Source organism: Stegodyphus dumicola, chromosome 1 (genome assembly GCF_044657685.1).
Source record: "Stegodyphus dumicola isolate Sdum_Otavi_A_Nest chromosome 1, ASM4465768v1".
Lineage (NCBI taxonomy): Eukaryota > Metazoa > Arthropoda > Arachnida > Araneae > Eresidae > Stegodyphus > Stegodyphus dumicola.
This window is the reverse complement of record NC_140768.1, coordinates 2,431,026-2,451,868: the sequence shown is the minus strand read 5'-3', so window position 1 is coordinate 2,451,868 and position 20,843 is coordinate 2,431,026. Positions and strand designations below refer to the sequence as shown.

The 20,843-nt window shown below is 35.5% G+C and overlaps 1 protein-coding gene across 3 annotated transcripts in view; it reads right to left on the bottom strand.

Moving 5' to 3' along the window:
• Nucleotides 1-20,843, bottom strand: part of LOC118201279 (Na(+)/citrate cotransporter-like) — a 172,772-nt gene that overhangs the window by 17,900 nt on the left and 134,029 nt on the right. For all 3 annotated transcript variants that reach the window (XM_035373347.2, XM_035373346.2, XM_035373345.2), the window contains exons 8-11: nt 16,415-16,495; nt 9,340-9,441; nt 6,886-7,066; nt 353-514 (exon numbers count right to left, since the gene is read on the bottom strand). In XM_035373347.2, the coding sequence (XP_035229238.1) occupies nt 353-514; nt 6,886-7,066; nt 9,340-9,441; nt 16,415-16,495 (526 nt within the window). The remainder of the gene's footprint in view (nt 1-352; nt 515-6,885; nt 7,067-9,339; nt 9,442-16,414; nt 16,496-20,843) is intronic.

Sequence of the window (20,843 nt, the reverse complement as noted above, 5' to 3'; positions counted from 1 at the left end):
TCAAACCACGTCGAACTGTCAGTGTTCAGCGTCTGTCAGTTCAGCGTCTGTATGTGTTCAGCGTCTGTCAGTGTTCAGCAGTGTCGCTTGGCCACTGCTGGACGGATTTCCAAAAGAGAGATCAGAAAAATCTTATTGCTTTTGAAGAGGGGTTGTACCTGATGATGCTCAATCTAGCTTTTATTTAAAATCTACGCTGAACTGAGACTGCTTTTTTGCCTGTTTTTAAATCTTAGCGAATACGATTACGTCGTTTCTCCAAATGTTATGATAAACGATACGTTGCCGTGCATCATATCCGGAAATTGAGGTTGAGCAGATCGTATGATGAGTTTGAATTAAGCGTACTTACCAGTTCTGCGACGACGGGAAGCAGGACGTTAGCGGTGGCCACATTGCTGGTGAATTCGGTGAGTATGGCTGTCATGATGGATAAAAGGGAAACAACTGCCAGAGGGGAAGAGATGTTCAGCGACAGAAGCTGGTGCGTCACCCACTTGGACAGACCAGATTTCTATTGAGACAATCAACATTATCAGTTGCGAAAATTATGTATAACACATTTTTAAAGATAGTAAAAGAATTTCGTTATGGATGTGAAATTAGATAACATAGCCTCAAAAAGGTAATACCAGTTTTTCCAACGCATATGACATGTTATTAGTAAAACTATCAAACAGTACGCTTCCAAGCTATGCCACTTGAAATCTTTGGGTACTCGTCGGCCATGAACGCTTATCCACAATTAGCACGATACAGCACTAATTGTGGATAAGTGCGACGTAACAATACATTCATACGTTTCCGTTTGATGTTGTAAATATTATTTAAATTTTTAACTCATTGCTTTATGTTAATATCCTTTTATATCAGTCTAGTTTCTATTTCCCTGCCGAATATAAATTTCTAGCTCGCGCAATATTCAAATGAGGTAGAAAGTAGGGAGTAATTAAAGCATGGTGTTACAGGATAAAATCAGCTCTACATGTCAATCATAATACCTTTTGCTACGTATGCTTCCCCCGCCTGGGCAAACGCCAGCGAAAGGGACATTAGAAAACGTCAGGTTCTCCGAAAACAAGGGTCTAAGGATCATCACAAACGCTTCCTCTTTCATTCGAAATAGAAGCCTGCATTCAGATCTGAAGATGGAATCCATTAAAGAACTCATCACCAGGATAAACGAAAATTTCTTCAACAGAACTATAAGGAACAACCCAGCAAACTTCGCTGATAATCCTTGCCTATGAGATTCTGGAAGAGGATGTACTCATTAGACCTCATGCTGGTCATTTACTTCACTCAAACCCGTGTGACCACGATAACCAGTGACAACACAATACTTCTGTGCGCTGGCAATGTTCTGTTGAAAATTGTGTTTCTTCAAATTTACGACTCTGAAAGACTCTCTCTCTCTCGCTTCCATCGTATGGAATGCAAGTTTCTGCGCATTTTGAGTAGTCGTTGTATATAGTTTTCAAATAACCCCCCCCCATCTCAGGATTTGTTCTAAGGAACTCCCTCGACCAGCTCCCAAGCCTCCGGTCTGCTTTCAAGAGACAGAGTGCTCCAAACTTCTTCCCCGACAAATTCACCTCATCTAGAAGATATATTTAATTGAGGATTCCACAAAGGTCAGGCCCGAAACGGGAATCTCTAAGGTAAGAGCGAGGAAAAATATCTCCCGCTAAAAGCCAGTATAGCGACCAAAGTAACAGAGCATGTTCTGCTGGCTTGAAGGTCGCGGTGCTAAATTTTAAATTTGAATCTCTTGATTAATATTCTGCGGCACTGAGCTACTCTTTGCATTAGGCTTGTTTACGTCGACTTCGATCACAGGCGGCACGAGTCAGATCACTATCTGTTTGACTGCTCGCACACAGGGAATTCACATTTGTAAAAACCAACTGCAATCAATATGCCAGCATGGTTCAAGAACACAATTAACAATAAATATGCGCTCAGCCGCATTAGAGACTACACTACCATTGCTAAAAGCATTACTGACAACCTGGAGTGACTTCTTTCCTTGGACACCATGCCGTCAGCAGCCTGCTCTGTACATATATTAATTTACTTAATGTCTTGTGTTTTTTTTTTGTTGTTGTTTATTTTGCTGTTTTTAATTACATTTAATATTATGACTAATCCAGAACTCATTCAATGTATTCCACAATTTGTAATGTATTTGGCCATCTTTACATCTGTACCTGATTTTTATAGCACATCCTTAATATAACTGTATGCCTAACATGTTCGATAATAGTGAAAAGTGTTCCGCTTAGTCTCAGCAGTCCCCATCATGCATCTTCTTTCCATGTTCTGGTCCTTACTTCAATGTTCCTCGTTTCGTGGCCAATCCTCGGAGGACACAGTACTAAGCTCTTTGTTTATATTTATTCATGTATTTTTTTTTAATTCCATCGACGGGATCGAACAGGCTGAAAAGCACCTAACCCAGTGGGCCAGCTGTTCCGTCGGTGGTGAAAAGAAAGAAAGCCGGCACGAGTTGGTGCCTACTGTTAAACTTGTTACGTTTGCGACGCAATAAAAAAATGCCGCGCACTTTGAGCATAAAACCTCTGTCCTTTGAAACCTTCAGTAAAGTTCTGCCATCTATTGAATTGAAGCCGAAATAAACTTCTCACAATATATATTCAGGTATAACAATACAATGCCCTCTCCCCCCCCACCAAAAAAAATAGCCCGGGTAATACTCAAGCGTAACATTTTGGAATACCAGTGCTTATTTCGGGCATGACAGTTAAAAGGTTAATAACACAATGATATTTTTCGATGGCAGAAGTTACAATACACAGAAGTTTTCTAGCAAGTGAAATCGATTTCTAGAAATCTCTGTTACAAGCAACTGCAAGAGAATTCATTTCAACTAAAGGAACTCGACTGTCCATCCAAACACAGTGTGAGTGACAGGAGGCATAATAAAAAGTTGTACGCAAAAACCAAGGTTTGTGTCCCACTCATGAGTTCAGTGGGCGCCCGTTTGCAATGACGCAGAAATCAACGTGATTGAAGTACCGCGGACTAGAGTTGAGGTCTCTTTATTGATGAATCCCGATTGAATATTTCACAAGTGCACATCAGCATAGCCACTAAGGGAGGAGTTTCGAAAATGAACCAATGAGATTCTATTGCTCTTGTGACGCTGAATTTCCGTGCATGTGAGGGTATGTTGTTTACGTTTTGATTTGCATTTGTTTCGCAGTTATAAATGTATGGATTAATAATAGAAAATCTCGTTGTGCTTTCATTTTTTGAGTTCAATTAATTTCTGGCATTTCGCGTTCGCGATTTTTATCACGCATTAATATTTGGATTGATGTTCACGGCATATTATCGCTCTTTACATCGAGAAAGCGACTCCAGCTACAATTAGCCTCGAATATTATGCATTTCCTAACACCTGTGGATTAAGAGAATTCAAGCGTATAATTTTTTTTTTTTTTTAAATTCAGCTGAGAAGGACTGGAAGAAGCACTACAACGAATCTAATGTTTTCTTATTTCAATGCGGGCATTCTTTTGGTTTTGAAGAGACAAGATTCAGAATACATATTGTGTATAACCTGATTATATTCGCTGTTAACATTAATAATTATATGTGAATAAATTGAATATATTCGTTGTGATAAGATAAATTAATTCTATTTGATGAGTATTTCTTTAGAAGACAGTACATTTAAGAGTGAACGGTTATTAAATGTGAAATTTAACACACTAAATGTATACAAATGCAAATTATTAAAGTTCACTTTCAAAGAATAAAATTCTGCATTGTATATTATTATGGAACATCTTTTTCATATAGATTGCAATAAAATGGGCTGAATTCTATTTACGTATATAACTGGTTTAAATATTTTTCTCATATGCATAGTTTTATCTAAAGATAGCATTTGGGCTCAGATGTTTATCACATATTTGTTTCTAATTTACCATTTATTAGGTAATATTTCACATGGATATTTTTGCGAAGTGTCCAACATTTGTTTGTATTTCAAAGTCCTTCAACCAGGTAGTGGAATCTTCACAATTGCTTATATTTGATTTAACTTCGCAATAAAAATTTCTAGAAGAAATCAATCGACAATGCTTTAATTATTTTGTACAGAAAATTGCGTGGCAAAATAGTTTCAACCATCTTGCTGAAATTTTAAAGCACGCAAAAGGTCATGTGACATGATAGAAATATTACTGGATGCCCATTGGTCGATCCTAGAAGACACTCCCTCGGTGGCTACACAGATGTGCACTTGTGAAATATGCGTCCCGATTTTGTTTGAAAAATGAATCCAGATCTGTCACAATTTGAAGAGAGCAAAATACACGTCCTCTTCTTGTTATTGTTAATGCTCACTTGTCTGTCCAGGTCAGTCCAAGTCCACGAAATTCCTGGTGGCAAGGAGAGCAAGTTTGCACCTGTCGTTGGCAGCAGCCTTGAGCATCTTACAGGTGAGAGGGCGATTTAGCTTGTCAGGACTTGTCTTTCTCTTGATTTGCGTTGGAAACATGAATGATCCTGCATAGGAACAGGGAGCTTACTCAAGCTATGTTCAAGAAGGTGTGAAGTAGACAACACAAGCAGGAAGGGTATACGAAACCCTTTATTTTCAATCTTTTACAGGCACTTCCGAACTTCGGAATACAGAGACCAACCACTTGTGGTCTGAACGTAAGAATATAAAAACTACTAACTAAAACTCTAACTAAAAAGCTAACTTTGAATTAGTATACAAATGCCTAGCACTAAGACTGTCCTTTATTTAAAAGGGGTACGTATGTAGTACGCCGAGCTACGATGCAGTAAACTTCATACAAAAAGTTATTAGTAATTATTTTTTATTTACTCCGGAAATATGATTTTTGTAACTGCTATTTCTCCTCACCAATAATAAATGGATCCTGTTTTCTAAACTTATCGTCTTATAATTTAATTTACGACTACTTTTATATTTCTTCAGCAATCTATTTATTTCTGACAAAAGCTGGTACATCACACACACACACACACACACACACACACATATATATATATATATATATTTTTTTTTTCACGAACTTTGTCCTGTAACTTTTCTGACAAAGGATGTACGTTCGCTTTTAAAGTATTTTGCGTCTGTAAGGCTGGATAAGATTAAGCAGTACCACCCTTAAAGAGAAAATCTCTGTGCGATTATAGAGCTTTTGTTTTAAATATGCATACAGGTACGGTTGTCAGGACTTGTGTTTCTCTTGATTTGCTTTACAAACATGATGTGTCCTGAACAGGAACAGGAAGCTTACTCAAGCTATGTTCAACAATGTGTGGAGTAGACAACGCAAGCAGGAAGGGTATACGAAACCCTTTATTTTCAATACTTTACAGATACTCCCGAACTTCGGGATACAGAGACCAACCACTTGTGGTCTGAACGTAAGAATATAAAAACTACTAACTAAAAGCTAACTTTGAATTAGTATACAAATGCCTAGCACTAAAACAGGCCTTTATTTAAAAGGGTACATATGTAGTACGCCGAGCTGCTGAAACTACGATACGTTTACAAATATCAAGAGGGCTAAATCTCTGGCCTTAAAGGCAACCAGCAACCGAGTGAAAACTCGTAAAACTACAGTGGCAAGCGGCTTGCTTCCTAAAACTTCTTCTCTCTCTCGCTTGGCAAAAAGTCACAACTTAAGTACTTGGACGTTAGCAAGACAATTTGCATAAACAAGTTAAAGCATTTAATTCTGGCCGGAAGTAGAAAATAAGAAGTGATAGTACAGTTTTAAAACAAAATAAACGTTAGTAAAACTTAGGATACTTACAAGCTCAGTTCCGACCCCAACTTCGATGAAGAGCAACCCGGGAGTACGTGTCCGAGGGTCTCCCACCTCCTCTTCCACTACCATCAACCTCTCGAGAGGACGTTCGGTTCGCCACATATTTAGAGTGCCCCCATTCCGCACGGACAATATATATTTACAAACATCCATACCCTCTCCGGGATTCGAACGCGGGGTCTCCGGCATTGTAGTCAGAGAAGTTACGCGGTTGGGCGGCCCAAAACACACGTAATAAGCCCGAAGAGAACAATGAAAATGATAAAACAGTACAAAAATGATGAAATCATGGTATGGGAAAATATCCGCCCTGACCAACACATTTTTTTATCAGTTTTATCATAAGTGCTGCAATATATAAAGATGCGATGGTTCATCTTTATGTACAGTTGTTCAGGCAAGAAATCTGAAATAATTTCCTTCTGATAAACAATGGAAAATTGCTGTAAAGCTTGCATATCGGTCAGCGCTGACCACGTACTTTAATTTTTTCTATGTATCCTAAAAGATTGTAACACAAACTTTATACCACATTTCCTATATTCGTTTTTTAAGTTATATTTTATGCTGCCCAAACATGAAAGTGGTTATTTACTCTTGACTTCCGTACCGAAGGCCCCTGGTTCGAATCCCAGAGACGGTATGGATGTAATTTATCGGACCCTTCAGCCTCCATAGTAAAGTGACCACTGCTTTCGTGGTGGTTAGTCCATAGACGTGGTGGTCAACGTCTATGGACGGCTTGGGTCCGCCATTGGGGAAAAAATTATTTTTTTGTACAAATAGGTAATTAATTGTATGTTTCAGAGATATATCAGGCATGAAAAAATAAAAATACTGAGGAAATTCCATGCTCATAGCTACAAAATCATTCAAGTTACATGAGTATTTACAGCTGTTCTATTAATTTTTTTCTGCCAGTGCATTAATCAGGTAAGGGAAAATGTTCTGAAATTTGATGCTGTTGCAACAGATGAAGCTTAGCAATTAATAAATCGAGTATCTTTTGCAAACAAACTGCTAATTAAAACATTATTATTACCTCAGAGGCTGAAGCGAGGGCAAAACCTCCCCCCAACAGAATAATCACTCCCCAAGGGACTTTTTGCTGTATGGTTTTCCACTCTAATAAAGGTGGACTTTGTCCCATTCTCCAAGGATCAGCTGGTATCAAAAACAAGAGTGCAGGAATGAGCATTGCTGGAGTAGCATCCGAAATTTTCCTAGAAGAAACGTATAATAATATAAATTTTTTTTGCTAAGAAAAATTAATATAATTTTTACATTATGAGCATTAAATAAAGGTTGGTTTCGTTTGATGTAAATGATTATGGTAAAGTGGTAACTGGTGGGCTCTAGAAAGGTGTAACATTAAATCTTGAGAAACCTCTCTTTTTCACCTTTTTTCCCACTAGTGGTACTTCTTACGAGAAAAAGAGAAGGTTCTAGATTTAGAAAAAGATGCATCTTCTTTTCTTCTTTTTAAAAAAAAATTCTGATGTGTACACCACATGACGTCCTTGTACAGGATATTAAATTATACGCATTTTTTCTTGCATTTCGTTTAAACTTATTGGATTCAATTAAATCTACTTCGCCGACACCGCATAAACCACAATAGAATAAATGCATTCTTTAAAATTCACTCTAGTATTTCTTTACCATAGCGACACTCTGGCGCTAGAATCACTTAACAGTATTATATTTCGTTCATATTATAACTTAGAATGCACAAAATTTATATCATTTAAAGAATAGAATTATCTAATCGTTGCCACATGTTCTATTCAAATACTATAATAAAGCTACAACGATGTATAAAAGAAATTAAGCAAACAAAACAAAAAAGAAACAGTTTTTCACAGACGATTGAGTATTTCTCATTCAATTAATTCAGTTTTCACTTCGCGGCAAGGCAAAAAATGCATAAAAACTTAAAATATCCGTATTAAAAAATACGAAGTAAATCTTAAACACTTATTTCCTTGAAAACATTCCAGAAAGGATTAAGCATGATTTAATTCGCAATAATAAATGAAGGCGTTATCTTTGTTGTGGCGAAGCTAAGTTTCTCTAAATTATCCACTTTTCTGCTGTTTCAAATGTAAACAAGCAATGGCCGCCATCAAACACATTATTAGGCTTAGCGGCAATTAAACAACTTTAAAATTGTTGATAATTCTAAAACTATTGCATACAGATTTACTAAAGGCATAAAAACCTTAACCGGAAGATAAGAACAACATAATTCAATCATTTTGAAAGCAAAAAATGTACAATTTACAAACATATAAGAGTAAAGATACTGAGATCACTGAGCCGGGTAACAGAGTGGATATATATATAAATATATTTATATACGTTTGGTGCGGCCGATTGCAACCAAAATACGAGGTGCACATCTACATGTATTAGCAGTCCTATATACAAAATATCAACGTTCTGAGGCTACTCGTTTTTGAGTTATGCGAGATACGTACGTACGTGCGTACATACGTTCGTACAGACGCTACAAAAAATTCTCTTCCGAATCCATTTTAAAGCAGTTTTATAATTTTTTTGAAGGAAAAGAGTTTTTTATTATGTCCTTACGTACAGATGACACGCAAATACATCGTTAAATTGCATTCGATAGCGGTCAAAATGGATATTTATCCATTTTGACCGCTATCGTTGAAATATGCTGCCTGAAACTTTTCGCGATTACAATACTTCCTTTTTACTTCGTACAAGGAAGTAAAAAAGGAAAAAAAAATAAAATGTGAAATTATTCCTCAACATTAGCAGTCTACAACAATCGTTTACATTAATTATGAGTAAAATATTTACAAGTAAAAATATATCTAATCAGAATTGTAACTTAAATTTGGAATAGCATCTTAACGCTTCAGTTTAATTTGGCTATTTCCCCTTTCTATTCTAAAAAAAGCAATTACTTATAATAAACTTGCGTCATTTCTAGATTAATCCAGATCATTTGACTTTTATATAACCCTCTAACAAAAACAACTTACATAAGCTTACAGCCAATAAAAATTTTAGAGTTTAATTATTAGCCAATCAAAATATATCGAAAGCGAAACTAAATCACTCTGAATTAAGATTTCGTCCCGAATACATCGAAATTCGCTTCCGTTTCTTGGCCTATCTAGAGCGATTCTGCAACGATATCAAAAGCATAAATGCTCTGGAACGGACACGACTAATGTGGCAAGTTATTTGTGGCAGCAAATTCCAATTAAAATAAAAATGAGTAGTATTTAAAATTATTACGAATGTTTTCTTGTTAAATCTGCCTCGGCTGTCAAGTTTTCTCTTTATTTATGGATCAATATCGACGCAATAAACGTTTCTTCTTCATTACAATAGTATATGTGGTATATTCTCATCTTGATAGCATATTAGCAGTAAATGGTCACATGCTCAGAAATGTGTTCAATGAAGTAATGAAAGAAGTTTAGGTTAAATATAAGGAAAACGCAATGAGTCGACTTACACCGGGAAAGCGTTCCCCCATCCAGATATAAAATGAGGGTCTCTAAATATCCACAGCATGACAAGAAGAAGAAAGAGCACAGATACTGCCTTCTCTTGGAAACTGAAAATGTAAAAATACTATTAAAAATGTTTTAAAAATATTTCTTTGTACCTAATATTAGTTACCAGTACCTAAATATTAGTTATGGGTGCTACTTTGGTAGAAGGTTGCACAGATTTTGGCGATTTTTTTTTTTTTTTTTTTTTTGGCGAGCGTTAACCCATTGCTGGACGAGTTATTTATGGTAACCGATACTTTGTTGTCATTTTATTTAAAAAATAATGCGTTTAATTATGCATAAATTCCGTGTTTTAAATATTATTTATGACTTCAAAATAATAAAAATGAATTTAATTTTGCATTTTTATTTAAAATAAATTTTTTTTTGATATTTTATGGAATTTTATGTTGTGCATGATGTAATTTTATGTTGTTAAATATTAAAATACAATTTAATTTCGCATTTTTTGAAATATGATTTTATTATGAATCATTATTTAAATAATTTTAATTCTATGCGTGATGTAATCAGCTCCTTGATTGGTTATTGAATATTTGTGCATTACTGCGCCATTTTAAAATTTTATTATTCATCTCTTCGAAATCCTCAGATTTCAAAGCGAAAGGATGTGTCCGTTTCGAATATGAATTTTGTTATTGGTAATTAATTACCAACAATTATTGATATCGGAATAAAAAAAATGCCGTTTGAGACCTTATTTTGGCCAACCTTGCTTTCCTAATCAAAGATTTATTTATTGTTACAAGGGTCAGAGGAAATTTATTTTAAATTTTTGGAAGAAACCTCGCTAATTGCTTCTTCGATGAAGTGAGAGAGACGTAGATCACAGATGAAGATCTTTTTTTTTTTTTTCTGGTACTTATCAATATACAACAGGTAAAATACTTTAAAAAATGTAAGTACATATTTTTCTTTTACCTTATAATTGTGTACTTCAATTTTTATTAAAAAATTAATACACTGTTTTCAAAAATTCCTGAGATGTTTATTGCCACATATGTTTTAATTTTAAATAATTATATCCTATAAAACTTATTTTTAAAGGATTTGAATTTAATTAATTGAAAATTTTTAATTCTTTTAAACGTTGGTATGATGTTTTTAATTCAATATTCAATTTAAATAATATTTTATTCCAATTAAATGTTGGCGCAATGTTTTTATAGCGGTGTTTTTATTCTATTATATGAAAGTAATAATTTAACCTTACTTTAGCATTTTATACTCTTAGTAAATGTATTTATTTACATTTGCCAGCCATCTTAAAAAACAACGTTTTCAACAAAAAATTAATCCGGTATTTTTAACGATATTTATTTCTTTTAAGTTTCGAATACTTTACTATGCGTGAAATACGTAAAAACGGCGTTTTTCAAGATGACTGACGACTGAAAAAACCGCGCCAACAATTGCGCCAACATAAATCGCCAAAAATCCGTGCAATCGTCTACCAAAGTAGTACTCAGTTATGTATTGGTTGCAATAATAATTTCAATATCTACAATTAAAATTATAATCTTATCTTTATATCTTCGAAGCGCATTATAGGATTAAACGCTCTTTATTATATTTGACAGAAATATCAAAACTTTCTATGCATGTTTTCGAAATTCTCAAGAAACCGAATAATCTGCAATCAGAGTTTAAAAAAAAGTGCTATTATTCGATTTAAATCATAATTAAATGATTGTAGTTCAAACGAATTAGAGTTGCAATCAAGCGTCAAATCGTCCGTGAACATGAAGGCCAAGGCCATTAGGATCTGGTTCAAGGCCAACGGCGTTCTGTTTTAAGGACTTTTTAATTTGTATTCGGTATAAAATAACTTTTTTACTTTCTGGAATTTAAATTTTGAAAGATGACGGGACTTTCATTTAGGGGGAAAATACAAAACTGTTGCCAGTGAAGGAACTATAAGATCTTTCATTTATACTCCATTTCGAAATAATACATTTCGAAGAATGCAACAAAGAGACTTCGGAAAAAATATACTTTTTAGTAAAATTCAGTTATTTTTTTTATGTTATCAGGGTTAATGCCAGAACATTTATTGAAATTTTGTGCCGCTATTGCAGCTTTTATTACTTAAATTGCAATTTTCATGCACGGTAATTTTATTTTTATTCGCAAAGATTAAGCTCATTATATATATGCGAAAATTAAAATGTCATTTGAATAATTAATAAAAAATATCTCTGATGCTAAATATTATGTGAGGCATACTAACGTAATTTTAAATCTGAGACATTGTAAAATTCTGTATTCAAAGTTTTTGTCAGTTTAACATTTAATGCATAGTATTTCATTTTCTGTTCTCTAAACTTTTGCTTAAGGTATAGAAGTATTTTTGCTTAAAGTATAGAACTTGATTTTCAACTCCCCCTCCGTTAAGAAAACCGCGCCAAGATTATCGTCAAATTTAAACAACTCGCATACAGTTTGCGGCTGTCGTAACTCCGCGATCGCTTTTAATATGGCATCAAAATTCTGATCTTTTCCAGAAGATTTCTGCCGCACGAACTTCGAAAGATGCAATTCTAGATGATGTCGAGCTGTACACCTTTGCTTTAACAGAACCCCACAATTTATCCATACTTTGAGTGCGAGCGCCCATTCTTGGATCAACAAAATTAAATGTGTGATTCACAGTTAAATAGCTGTAACCAGACTTTTCAGGCTCGCCTTCTTTATAAGTTTGCCAGCATCCTGAATATACTGTGGATCTTTGCACTACATGGTCTACAGTCGTTGATATCAGTATGTTTGGGTCCACCAGCAGCCGAGCGGTAAAGTCGCTGAACACTGGTAGTTCGGTCCGAAGTTCGAATCCCGCGAACGGGTTGGCTGAATGGGTTTTTCCGTGGTTTTTCCCATGTGTAACGTGTATACGAGCTAATTTCCCTTAGAAAGTTCTCCACGAAGGCATCCCTTCCCTTAGGCAGATAGCCCTAGTGTGCTTTTTCATAATTAAATACACCACCACCACCAGTGTGCTTGCTTCCCGATTTGGAACCTACACAAGAAGACAGTCGCCACTTTCACGGCATATCTGGCCGAATATCCACTATTGTGGAAGTTTGTTTTAGTTTATTTGATTACGGCAAACAACCCGAAGGGTATCTGCCGAAAGGAAGGGATGCCTTCGTGGAGGAAGGGAAGTTGGCTGGCATACATGTTACATGTGGGGAAAACTATGAAAACGCACATGCAGGCTGCTTGTTCACAGGATTTGAACTCCGACCGAACTACCAGTGTTCAGCGGTTTTACCGCTCGGCTGCTGATGGGTTGCCAGCGGTGTTTTATCGCCGCACTAGCCAGTTCAATTTCTACTTTTTTCCTACATACTAGGCTTCACCTATTTGCCCTTTATGTTGTCAAAGTAAATTTAGTGATCAAACCTCTGTCATGAAATTGTTCCAGTCAATCGTGGTATTTTGACATATGCTGATGTGTTTATCGTACCATTTAAGCAACGCGCTTCTCTGCCCAGTACAACAGTAGTTCCGGAACCAATAAACCAGTTATCGGATCGAAAGCTCCATTTTGTTTGTTTGTTTAGAGCCTTTTACGTTGAATCTCCACGTACTGGATAGGCCCATAAGTTCTGGCGTTTTATTAATTATTATTATTATTATCATTTATTTTAAATTTAGATTCCGATAAAAATCAACAAGAAATGCACAACCAAATCAATCAATAATGTATTCTCTATTAGTCTTTACAACGTTATTTCAAAGTTCAACAGATTTGTTCAATGCGATAGAAACGTACAATAGAAATCACCTCTTTGAATAATTTACACGTGTGTGTGTGTGTGATTATGGCAAAGCCTCGAGGGCTATCTGCCTAAGGGAAGGGATGCCTTTCGTGGAGGACTTCCTAAGAGAAACTGGCTCGTATACACGTTACACATGGGGAAAACCACGAAAACGCCCATGCAGCCAGCCCGTTCGCGGGATTCGAACCTCGGACCGAACTACCAGTGTTCAGCGACTTTACTGCTCGGCCGCTGGTGGGCCCGAATAATTTACACGAGCTTTCAACCATCCCAGAAGGCATCGCTTCTTCGCCATACGCTTCACAAATCCCTCGAGCAAGATGCCAAATGTAGATTTGGTGCCTTGATTAAATGCAAAAAAGCGGAAAGTGTCGGAAAAAAAAATTTACTTTTGCCAACTTGACACTTCACTTTATTAACATAAAAAGAAGAAAAAGGTCTATCTGCATAAGAAACTAAATACACTATTTTGTAGAGCACATAATCCTCTATGGATTAACACAAAACGCATTGCCGAAATATTATATTTTTCACGCAAACTTTTCACTTAAATAAAAACGCCAGGACTTATGGGCCAACCCAATACTTTTGTTCACATATAATTTCATTTCGTGGTCATTTACGCATATTCGATTGCGAGGTAATACATCTTTCTCCTGGAAAAAGATAGGGCATCTTTCTCTCTCCTCGGTAAATTTTTTTTATAGCGTTAAATTGAAAATAGACTACTACCATATCACGCTGTTCATCAAATTTAGTGAATAAAAGTCGAAAGTGAAAATACCGGGCTTACGTAAATATTTAAACTGAAAAAAATACTGTTATGATTTCATGTGGTTTACATACATTGGTGGTTTATCGCGGGGGGCTGTGAAGATCAAGAAGTACCGTATTTTTACCAAAAGTGTGTGTATATATATGTAATAATAAAATTCCATAATCAAGAATACGCTTAAAATTCTAACTGTATGTTCTTTTCATTTTTAATGGCGACGGTCTCTTATTTGAAAGTACGTGGAATTAAATCCACAGCTCCGTAGTCAAGTTGTTTTTCCCGCCTTTTCTACACGTACAGTTATAGAATGTTCTGGAAATATTTAGAGCGAACTGGATTGGCTGACGTCATTTCTTGGAAGCTCCGCCTTTCCAGAGGCTATAAAAGGACTCGCAAAAGAATATCGGGCTTTTTTCTTAAATCTCACGATGCAGTAAACTTCATACAAAAAGTTATTAGTATTTCTTTTTATTTACTCCGGATATCTGATTTGTAACTGCTATTTCTCCTAAATAATAATAAATGGATCCTGTTTTCTTTTTTAAACTTATCGTCTGATAATTTAAGCTACGACTACATTTATGATTCTTCAGAAATCTATTTATTTCGGACAAAAGCTGGTATATCACACATATATATATAAGAAAAATAAAGAATATGTAAAAGATTAAAATAGCAGGATAAAAGTTGATTTTCCTTCTCTATTCTAAAGATAGTAATCTCTCTGCACTGCGTCATTTTGAGATTAATCTATGTCATACGACTCTTATTCTGATGATGTAAATGGAACTAAAAGTTGAACACCAATAGTAATTTTACAACAATATTTTTTTTTTCCGATGGCAGATTGTGAACAATTACAAATGTAACCCAGTCCATTATTCTATACAAGGCCGGATGTGGTGGTCGCTTTATTATGGAGGCACCTAATAGGTGGGCCTCCATCGCCTTTCCTATGAAGGGACGGACAGTTACAACCATGTCTTCTTCGGAATTCGAACCCAGGCCCTTCGGCATCGCAGTCAGCTTCCCTGACCACTATACTGACTGTGCGGCATTTTATAGCAATATTAACTATACAATCAAAATGCATTGAAAACCCAAACTAACTCAGTCTGAATTAAGATTTCACCCTGAACATGCTTTATACATTTTGGCCTAACTGGACTGCAGTCTGTCTGCTCCTTCCATCTTGCTGCAAATTTATCTAAAATGTAAACTTTTTGGAATAGGCACATTTAATGTGCCAACTTGTTTGTGGCCGCAACATGTTTGCTGAAATAAAAAATTAAGATTTAATCTGCCTTCGCGTCCAATTTCCTATTCATTAGAGATCTATATTTCCACACCATGAAGATTCCTGCTGGTCATTACTTCTGAGTTTGTTTTTATCACACACATATATAGAGAAAAATCCAAATAATTTTTTAAAAGTAAAATTTATAATCCTTCCAAGAATTTTCGCCGTTGAAAATTGAACAGTAAATATATAAAGAAAAAAATTTAGAACCAATTTTTCACAAAGACTAAAAATTGAAATTGAAATGAACTTTATAAAATCCTATAAATGTAGAATAATGTCTTTGTGAAAAATTGCATTTTTTTCTTTACATTTATATATAAAGAAAGGAATACCTTGAAGTAAAGAGAACTCTATACCTGGATAGAGTTCTCTTTGCTTCAAGGTAACATTTTGATTAGAATTTACCTTGTTTTTTCCTTGCTTGGGGGCGGGGCAGAATTTTTGGGTGAACTATTATAATCAAAATACATTGGAATGGTTCATTCGCTAATTCTGGAGTTTTTATAGAACAGAGATTTTAATTGATTTCAATATTCCTCCTCCTGACGAAGTGGTATTAAAGTTGATTGAATTCCTCTTCTTTTATATTCTTTAAATTTCATTATTTTTTTAAAAAGGGTTTTACTTGTTTGAAGTATTTTAGTTTTAACATTTATTAAATTCTTTTTTACATTTATAGGACTTTCTGAAATTTATTGCTTATGAATTTCAATTTTTGTTCTTTGTGTAAAATTAGTTCTTAATTTCTTACTTAATATACATATTATTAAATAATTACACTGTATTTTAACTCGTCCCTGCTGCTGTTTTCTAAACTTTCCATTTTAGCCTCCTGACGGTACTCTTTCCCAGAAATATGACTTAGTACAAGCATAAGTCTGATTTGGTAACATCGAAAACCTAAAATCTACTTAGACATTGCCAAAATACAACACAGTAACAGTTCAACGATAAGACCTGATCGGAAAATCAATTACGGTTCCCTCGAAAATCTTAAGAACGACAGAGATTTCAACGAAAAGGGACGTAGTGATGAAATGCTTTCCTTCTTCAAGAATATGACGAAAAGAAGAAGCATCTTTGCAAAGTCTGAGTAGGAATCTAAAATAATGAAGAAGTAAGATCTGTAAAATAATGAAATATAAACAACTTACGTCATGGGACCAAGTTCTTCATGTTTTTTGGCGATGATTTGCTTGAAACTTTCTTTCATTTCATTTGTATAAATTTCAGATCTGAGAGATTAAGATAAAAATGAATACTACATGAAATGAAAACAAATAAAATATATTGTTTTAAGTCCAAGTTTCTTAAATAAATTTGATATATTTACTTTGTTGAAAAGGCATCGAAATGATATATTACGCATAACATTTCCATAAATGACAAAACTCTTTCTATTGTATATATACTTCTTTATTTATTACAATGAATTTCTACCCTACACTCACTTGAGCTGCAAAACAATTCCTAATAGCACCCACTGTTCTGTAAAATATTAGGAATAAAATGTATCAGTTTTTTTTTTCATTTTAAATAAACGATCACTCCACAATCACTATTGGTGAATAATACGACGACAAGTAGCTTAATAATAAACATAAATCTGAAATTGGTTCATTTTTTAGGGGGTCACTAAAATGGGCTGTTTTAAAGCTTAATATGGTTTATCAGTAAAGATTATCAATAGATATGATCCAGAATTGCAAAACATTTAGATTAACATGGGAACATTGAACATCATCTGTATATTTGAAAAGTGAAAAAAATAGATAACGCAATTTTATAAAAATATGTAATGTTTTTAGTTAGATATAACTCACAATTTAATGCCTTTTTATTCAATCAAAGTAAAAGGGTTAAATGGCTTAGATAATTAATCAATCACAGACATATTAAATTTGAAAACTATATGGCAAGCCTCGAATGAAAAGACAAGCAACACAGACGTGTTTCGAGATTATAAGCCCTTTTAGGCTGAAAATAAGTTTTTAAATGCGATTCGACGATTATATAAACATAAAAAAATATGCGCAACGCATGGTTTCCTGTAATAAAATTGCGAATTTTCTTTTACAGAGGTTCTCACATTCTTTTCTCTTTGCATTTCTAGACAAATTATTCAACAATTCAGCACTTTTTTAATAGCGGATTATTAATCAGAAGTAAAGGTTTAAATTTCTAATGAAAGTTAGAACGTAACAGCCGACGGCCCACAGCTTAAAACTACTTCTAAATCACTTTTAGTAAGGTGTGGTTTATTTTGATTATGGCAAAGCATAGTAGGGATGCTTTCGTGAAGGCCTTTCGAAGAGAAATAGTGTCGAGTCGACGTTACACATGAGGAAAATTACGAAAGTGGTGATGTAGCTAGCCCGTTCATCTGGAATCGAACCCTGGTCGAAGGTATTACAGAGTTCAGTAACTTTAAAATGTTATATGGAGGAAAGAGTTATTCAGAAAATGTTATATGGAGGAAAGATGGAGGATCAGAAACATTTTTTTCAAATTTTGTTATTACGTTAAAATGGTTATCGGAGACTACCTGCAAGTACGCTTTTTGACGCATATCGAATTCATGGTTGTTCTCGAGTCTAGTAACTTTTCTGAGTTACTCCAGCCCTGAGTTGAGCTATTTTGTTGTCTTGTCATTGTAATCGAAATCATATTCACTGTAATCTACGTGCATTAAAACTTGTTGAAAGAATCATGCGCATTATTTTCAAAGTAGCGTTGATACCTGATATATACAGAATGCTCTGTCTTCTCTAGTATTGTTGTTGACTTGTCTGACCTATTAGTCAGTCCAAGCCCACGAAGCTCCTCGTGGCAGGGAGCGCAAGATACGCCTGTTGTTGGCAACACCCACATTTTTATGGAAGGCAACCTGCGGGACCAGATCCAAGGGTCTCCTCTCTTCTTCCCCTACCATCAACCTCTCGAGAGTACTTTCGGCTCGCTGCATATTTACAGTGCCCACTTGCGGACGGACACTATACACTTACAAACATCCGTGCCTTCTCCGGGATTCGAACCTGGGCCCCTTCGGCACGGCAATCAACGACGCTAACCACTATACCCGTTGGGCAGCACGTACTCTAGTATTAAAAATTGGACCACTTCTAGAAAATAACGATATCTAGAATCCTTTAGAAAGTAACGATATCAGGAAATAAATGCCTTTTTAAAAAAGCACGAGATCTTTTAGAAATAATGATATCATTCATCCTGCTTTCTGAATCTTCTAACGTGCAAGGCTAATTTGTTTTCTTCCAGAAGCAATGTTTCAACTTTGAATGAGATGGCGTTAATCATTCGGAGATCACTTAATCGCCGAAAAAGGAGGAAATTTCATTCAGATTCATACGATATGAGACACATGTCACAATGAGTCATTGCCTTGCCACGAACATCCTGCCGTACATTTCATGAAGATCAAAGTCATTGAAAACATATCACTGTTTCTATCCAGCATGGAAAGAAAAGTATTGGTCGCTCTTTGTCTCGATTGGTAACTGTCTTGTGAAACAGCCTAGCGTTCCGCTTTCACGTGTATAAATTAGAAGCGCGTGCCAATGTTTATGTTGTTGTTATCATTCTTAATTTTCACTTAGGAGGCTCATAGTCGCATAAAAATTCCCTTTCGAATAACCACGGTGGAATTCTTGGATGCGGCCTGCTGTTGGCTAAAGATCTCAGATGCAACAGGTAGAACTTCACACTCAGTTCCACCTCAGGCTTTATCAAGAACACATCATTACCGGTGGAAAAACATCACTTCTTAACCTTTCATCTTAATGTGTTTCCGTAAGCTTTTACCAATCCCAGCAATTGGATTTGATGACAGAACAGACGGCAGGAGACGTGTATTGCTGCGTACGGTTAGGTTAAGTTATTTAATTACGGCAAAGCCTCGAGGGCTATCTGCATAAGTGGAGGGATGGCTTCGCGGAGAACTTTCTAAGGGAAACTGGCTCGTATACACGTTACGCATGGGAAAACCACGAAAACACCCATGCAGCCAGCCCGTTCGCGGGATTCGAACCTCGGACCGAACTACCAGTGTTCAGTGACTTTACCGCTCGGCCGCTTGTGGGCCCTGCTGCGTACGAGTTCGTAATAGAGGGAATGGACACAGGTTTGATGATAGGTAAATAAAATTTATTTTATCCACAGAAACACTTCCAAGTTCTGGAATTCTCAACAGAAATACTGGTGCAGGTGCCCACAGTATCGCATAGTACAATCAGTAGTTACGTTTCAAACTAGTAAGAATGTTAAGCACAACATAATGCAAAGCACATCTAAAGAGAAAGCTAATCCAGAAATAGTATCTCCGATATCACGCTGATTTTCCGCCAAATTACCGAGATACCCGTTTACTCAATGTTAAATGCACTTGCCCCTGTATTGTTACTTTTCCGGCATAGCTTATCTCTTTTAGATTTTTTATGTCACGTTACACACAAAAACAACTCGCAACAATAACAACAACTGACTGAGAGGAGATGCTGTCTCCGGCTTTGTACAGTTTTCAACCGGCCGCCGAGATATTTCTAGTACTTTCTGCTTCTCGAAATTACTGGAAAGCAATATGAGGGTCGAATTACGGTTGCAACTAATATAGTGATCGATTACATTTACTCAATTGTAATGCCTATAACGGCGATAGAGAAACCTGACTAAATGTCGCCAAGTTTGGCGATTTTCCGCCAAATTACCGCCAAAATTATTCTCCAGAAAAGGAGATCTGATGTTAAATAAAATGAAAATAATTCAGATTGCTAAAGTGACGAGCAGTGTAAAAGTTTATCTCATAGAGAACATAACAAGCATGTGTAATTAAAGAATGTTGTGCCAACATTAAATGCGCAATAATTAAATAGACAAACAATTGCATTGTAGAAAATACAAAATGCAATATAAATACAAAACACCATGCATAAATATACAACTATAAGTTTCAGTAGGCATAGACTCGTTGCGCACAGCAGAAGAACAGATATTTAGCACTGTATCAAGTAATAAAAAAGTTAAGAAAAATTGCTGAGATAAACAAAGAATGCAAAAAAATATCTAAAAGGGAAACATTCTATTCAAGTGCATTATAACACAATAATACCATATTTATCACACAGTCGAATGTTAAACGCTGGAGAAAGTCGTAGAAATTTTAAAAGTCGTGTATTTTTCGTGTATTTTCTGTTGTGTGCTTAACTGGAGTTACAAAGAATGTTCTGCGTCTAGGTACTTGAGTTTAAGTACAGCTTGCTTAGTTGATACTGTTCCACGAAGGGGGGGGGGGAAGTGGTCAGGGACACAAAACAACTTTCTTTGATAGAAACACTTCGCATTTGCTGATTTGAAAGTTCAACGATATGAGCGTCAAAAACCCCCTGCGAACAAGGACACGTCATTATCTCTAAAAGGGAAGCATTTCAGACTAGAAACAGAAGGTTCATATCCTATTATAAATTAAATCAGAGTGAAGTTTATGTATTGAAGACCTTAGGTACACTTGAATTAAACTGTAATTCTTCTGCCAGTGTCTGTCTTGTCTCGTTTTTTTTTCTGACATTTATA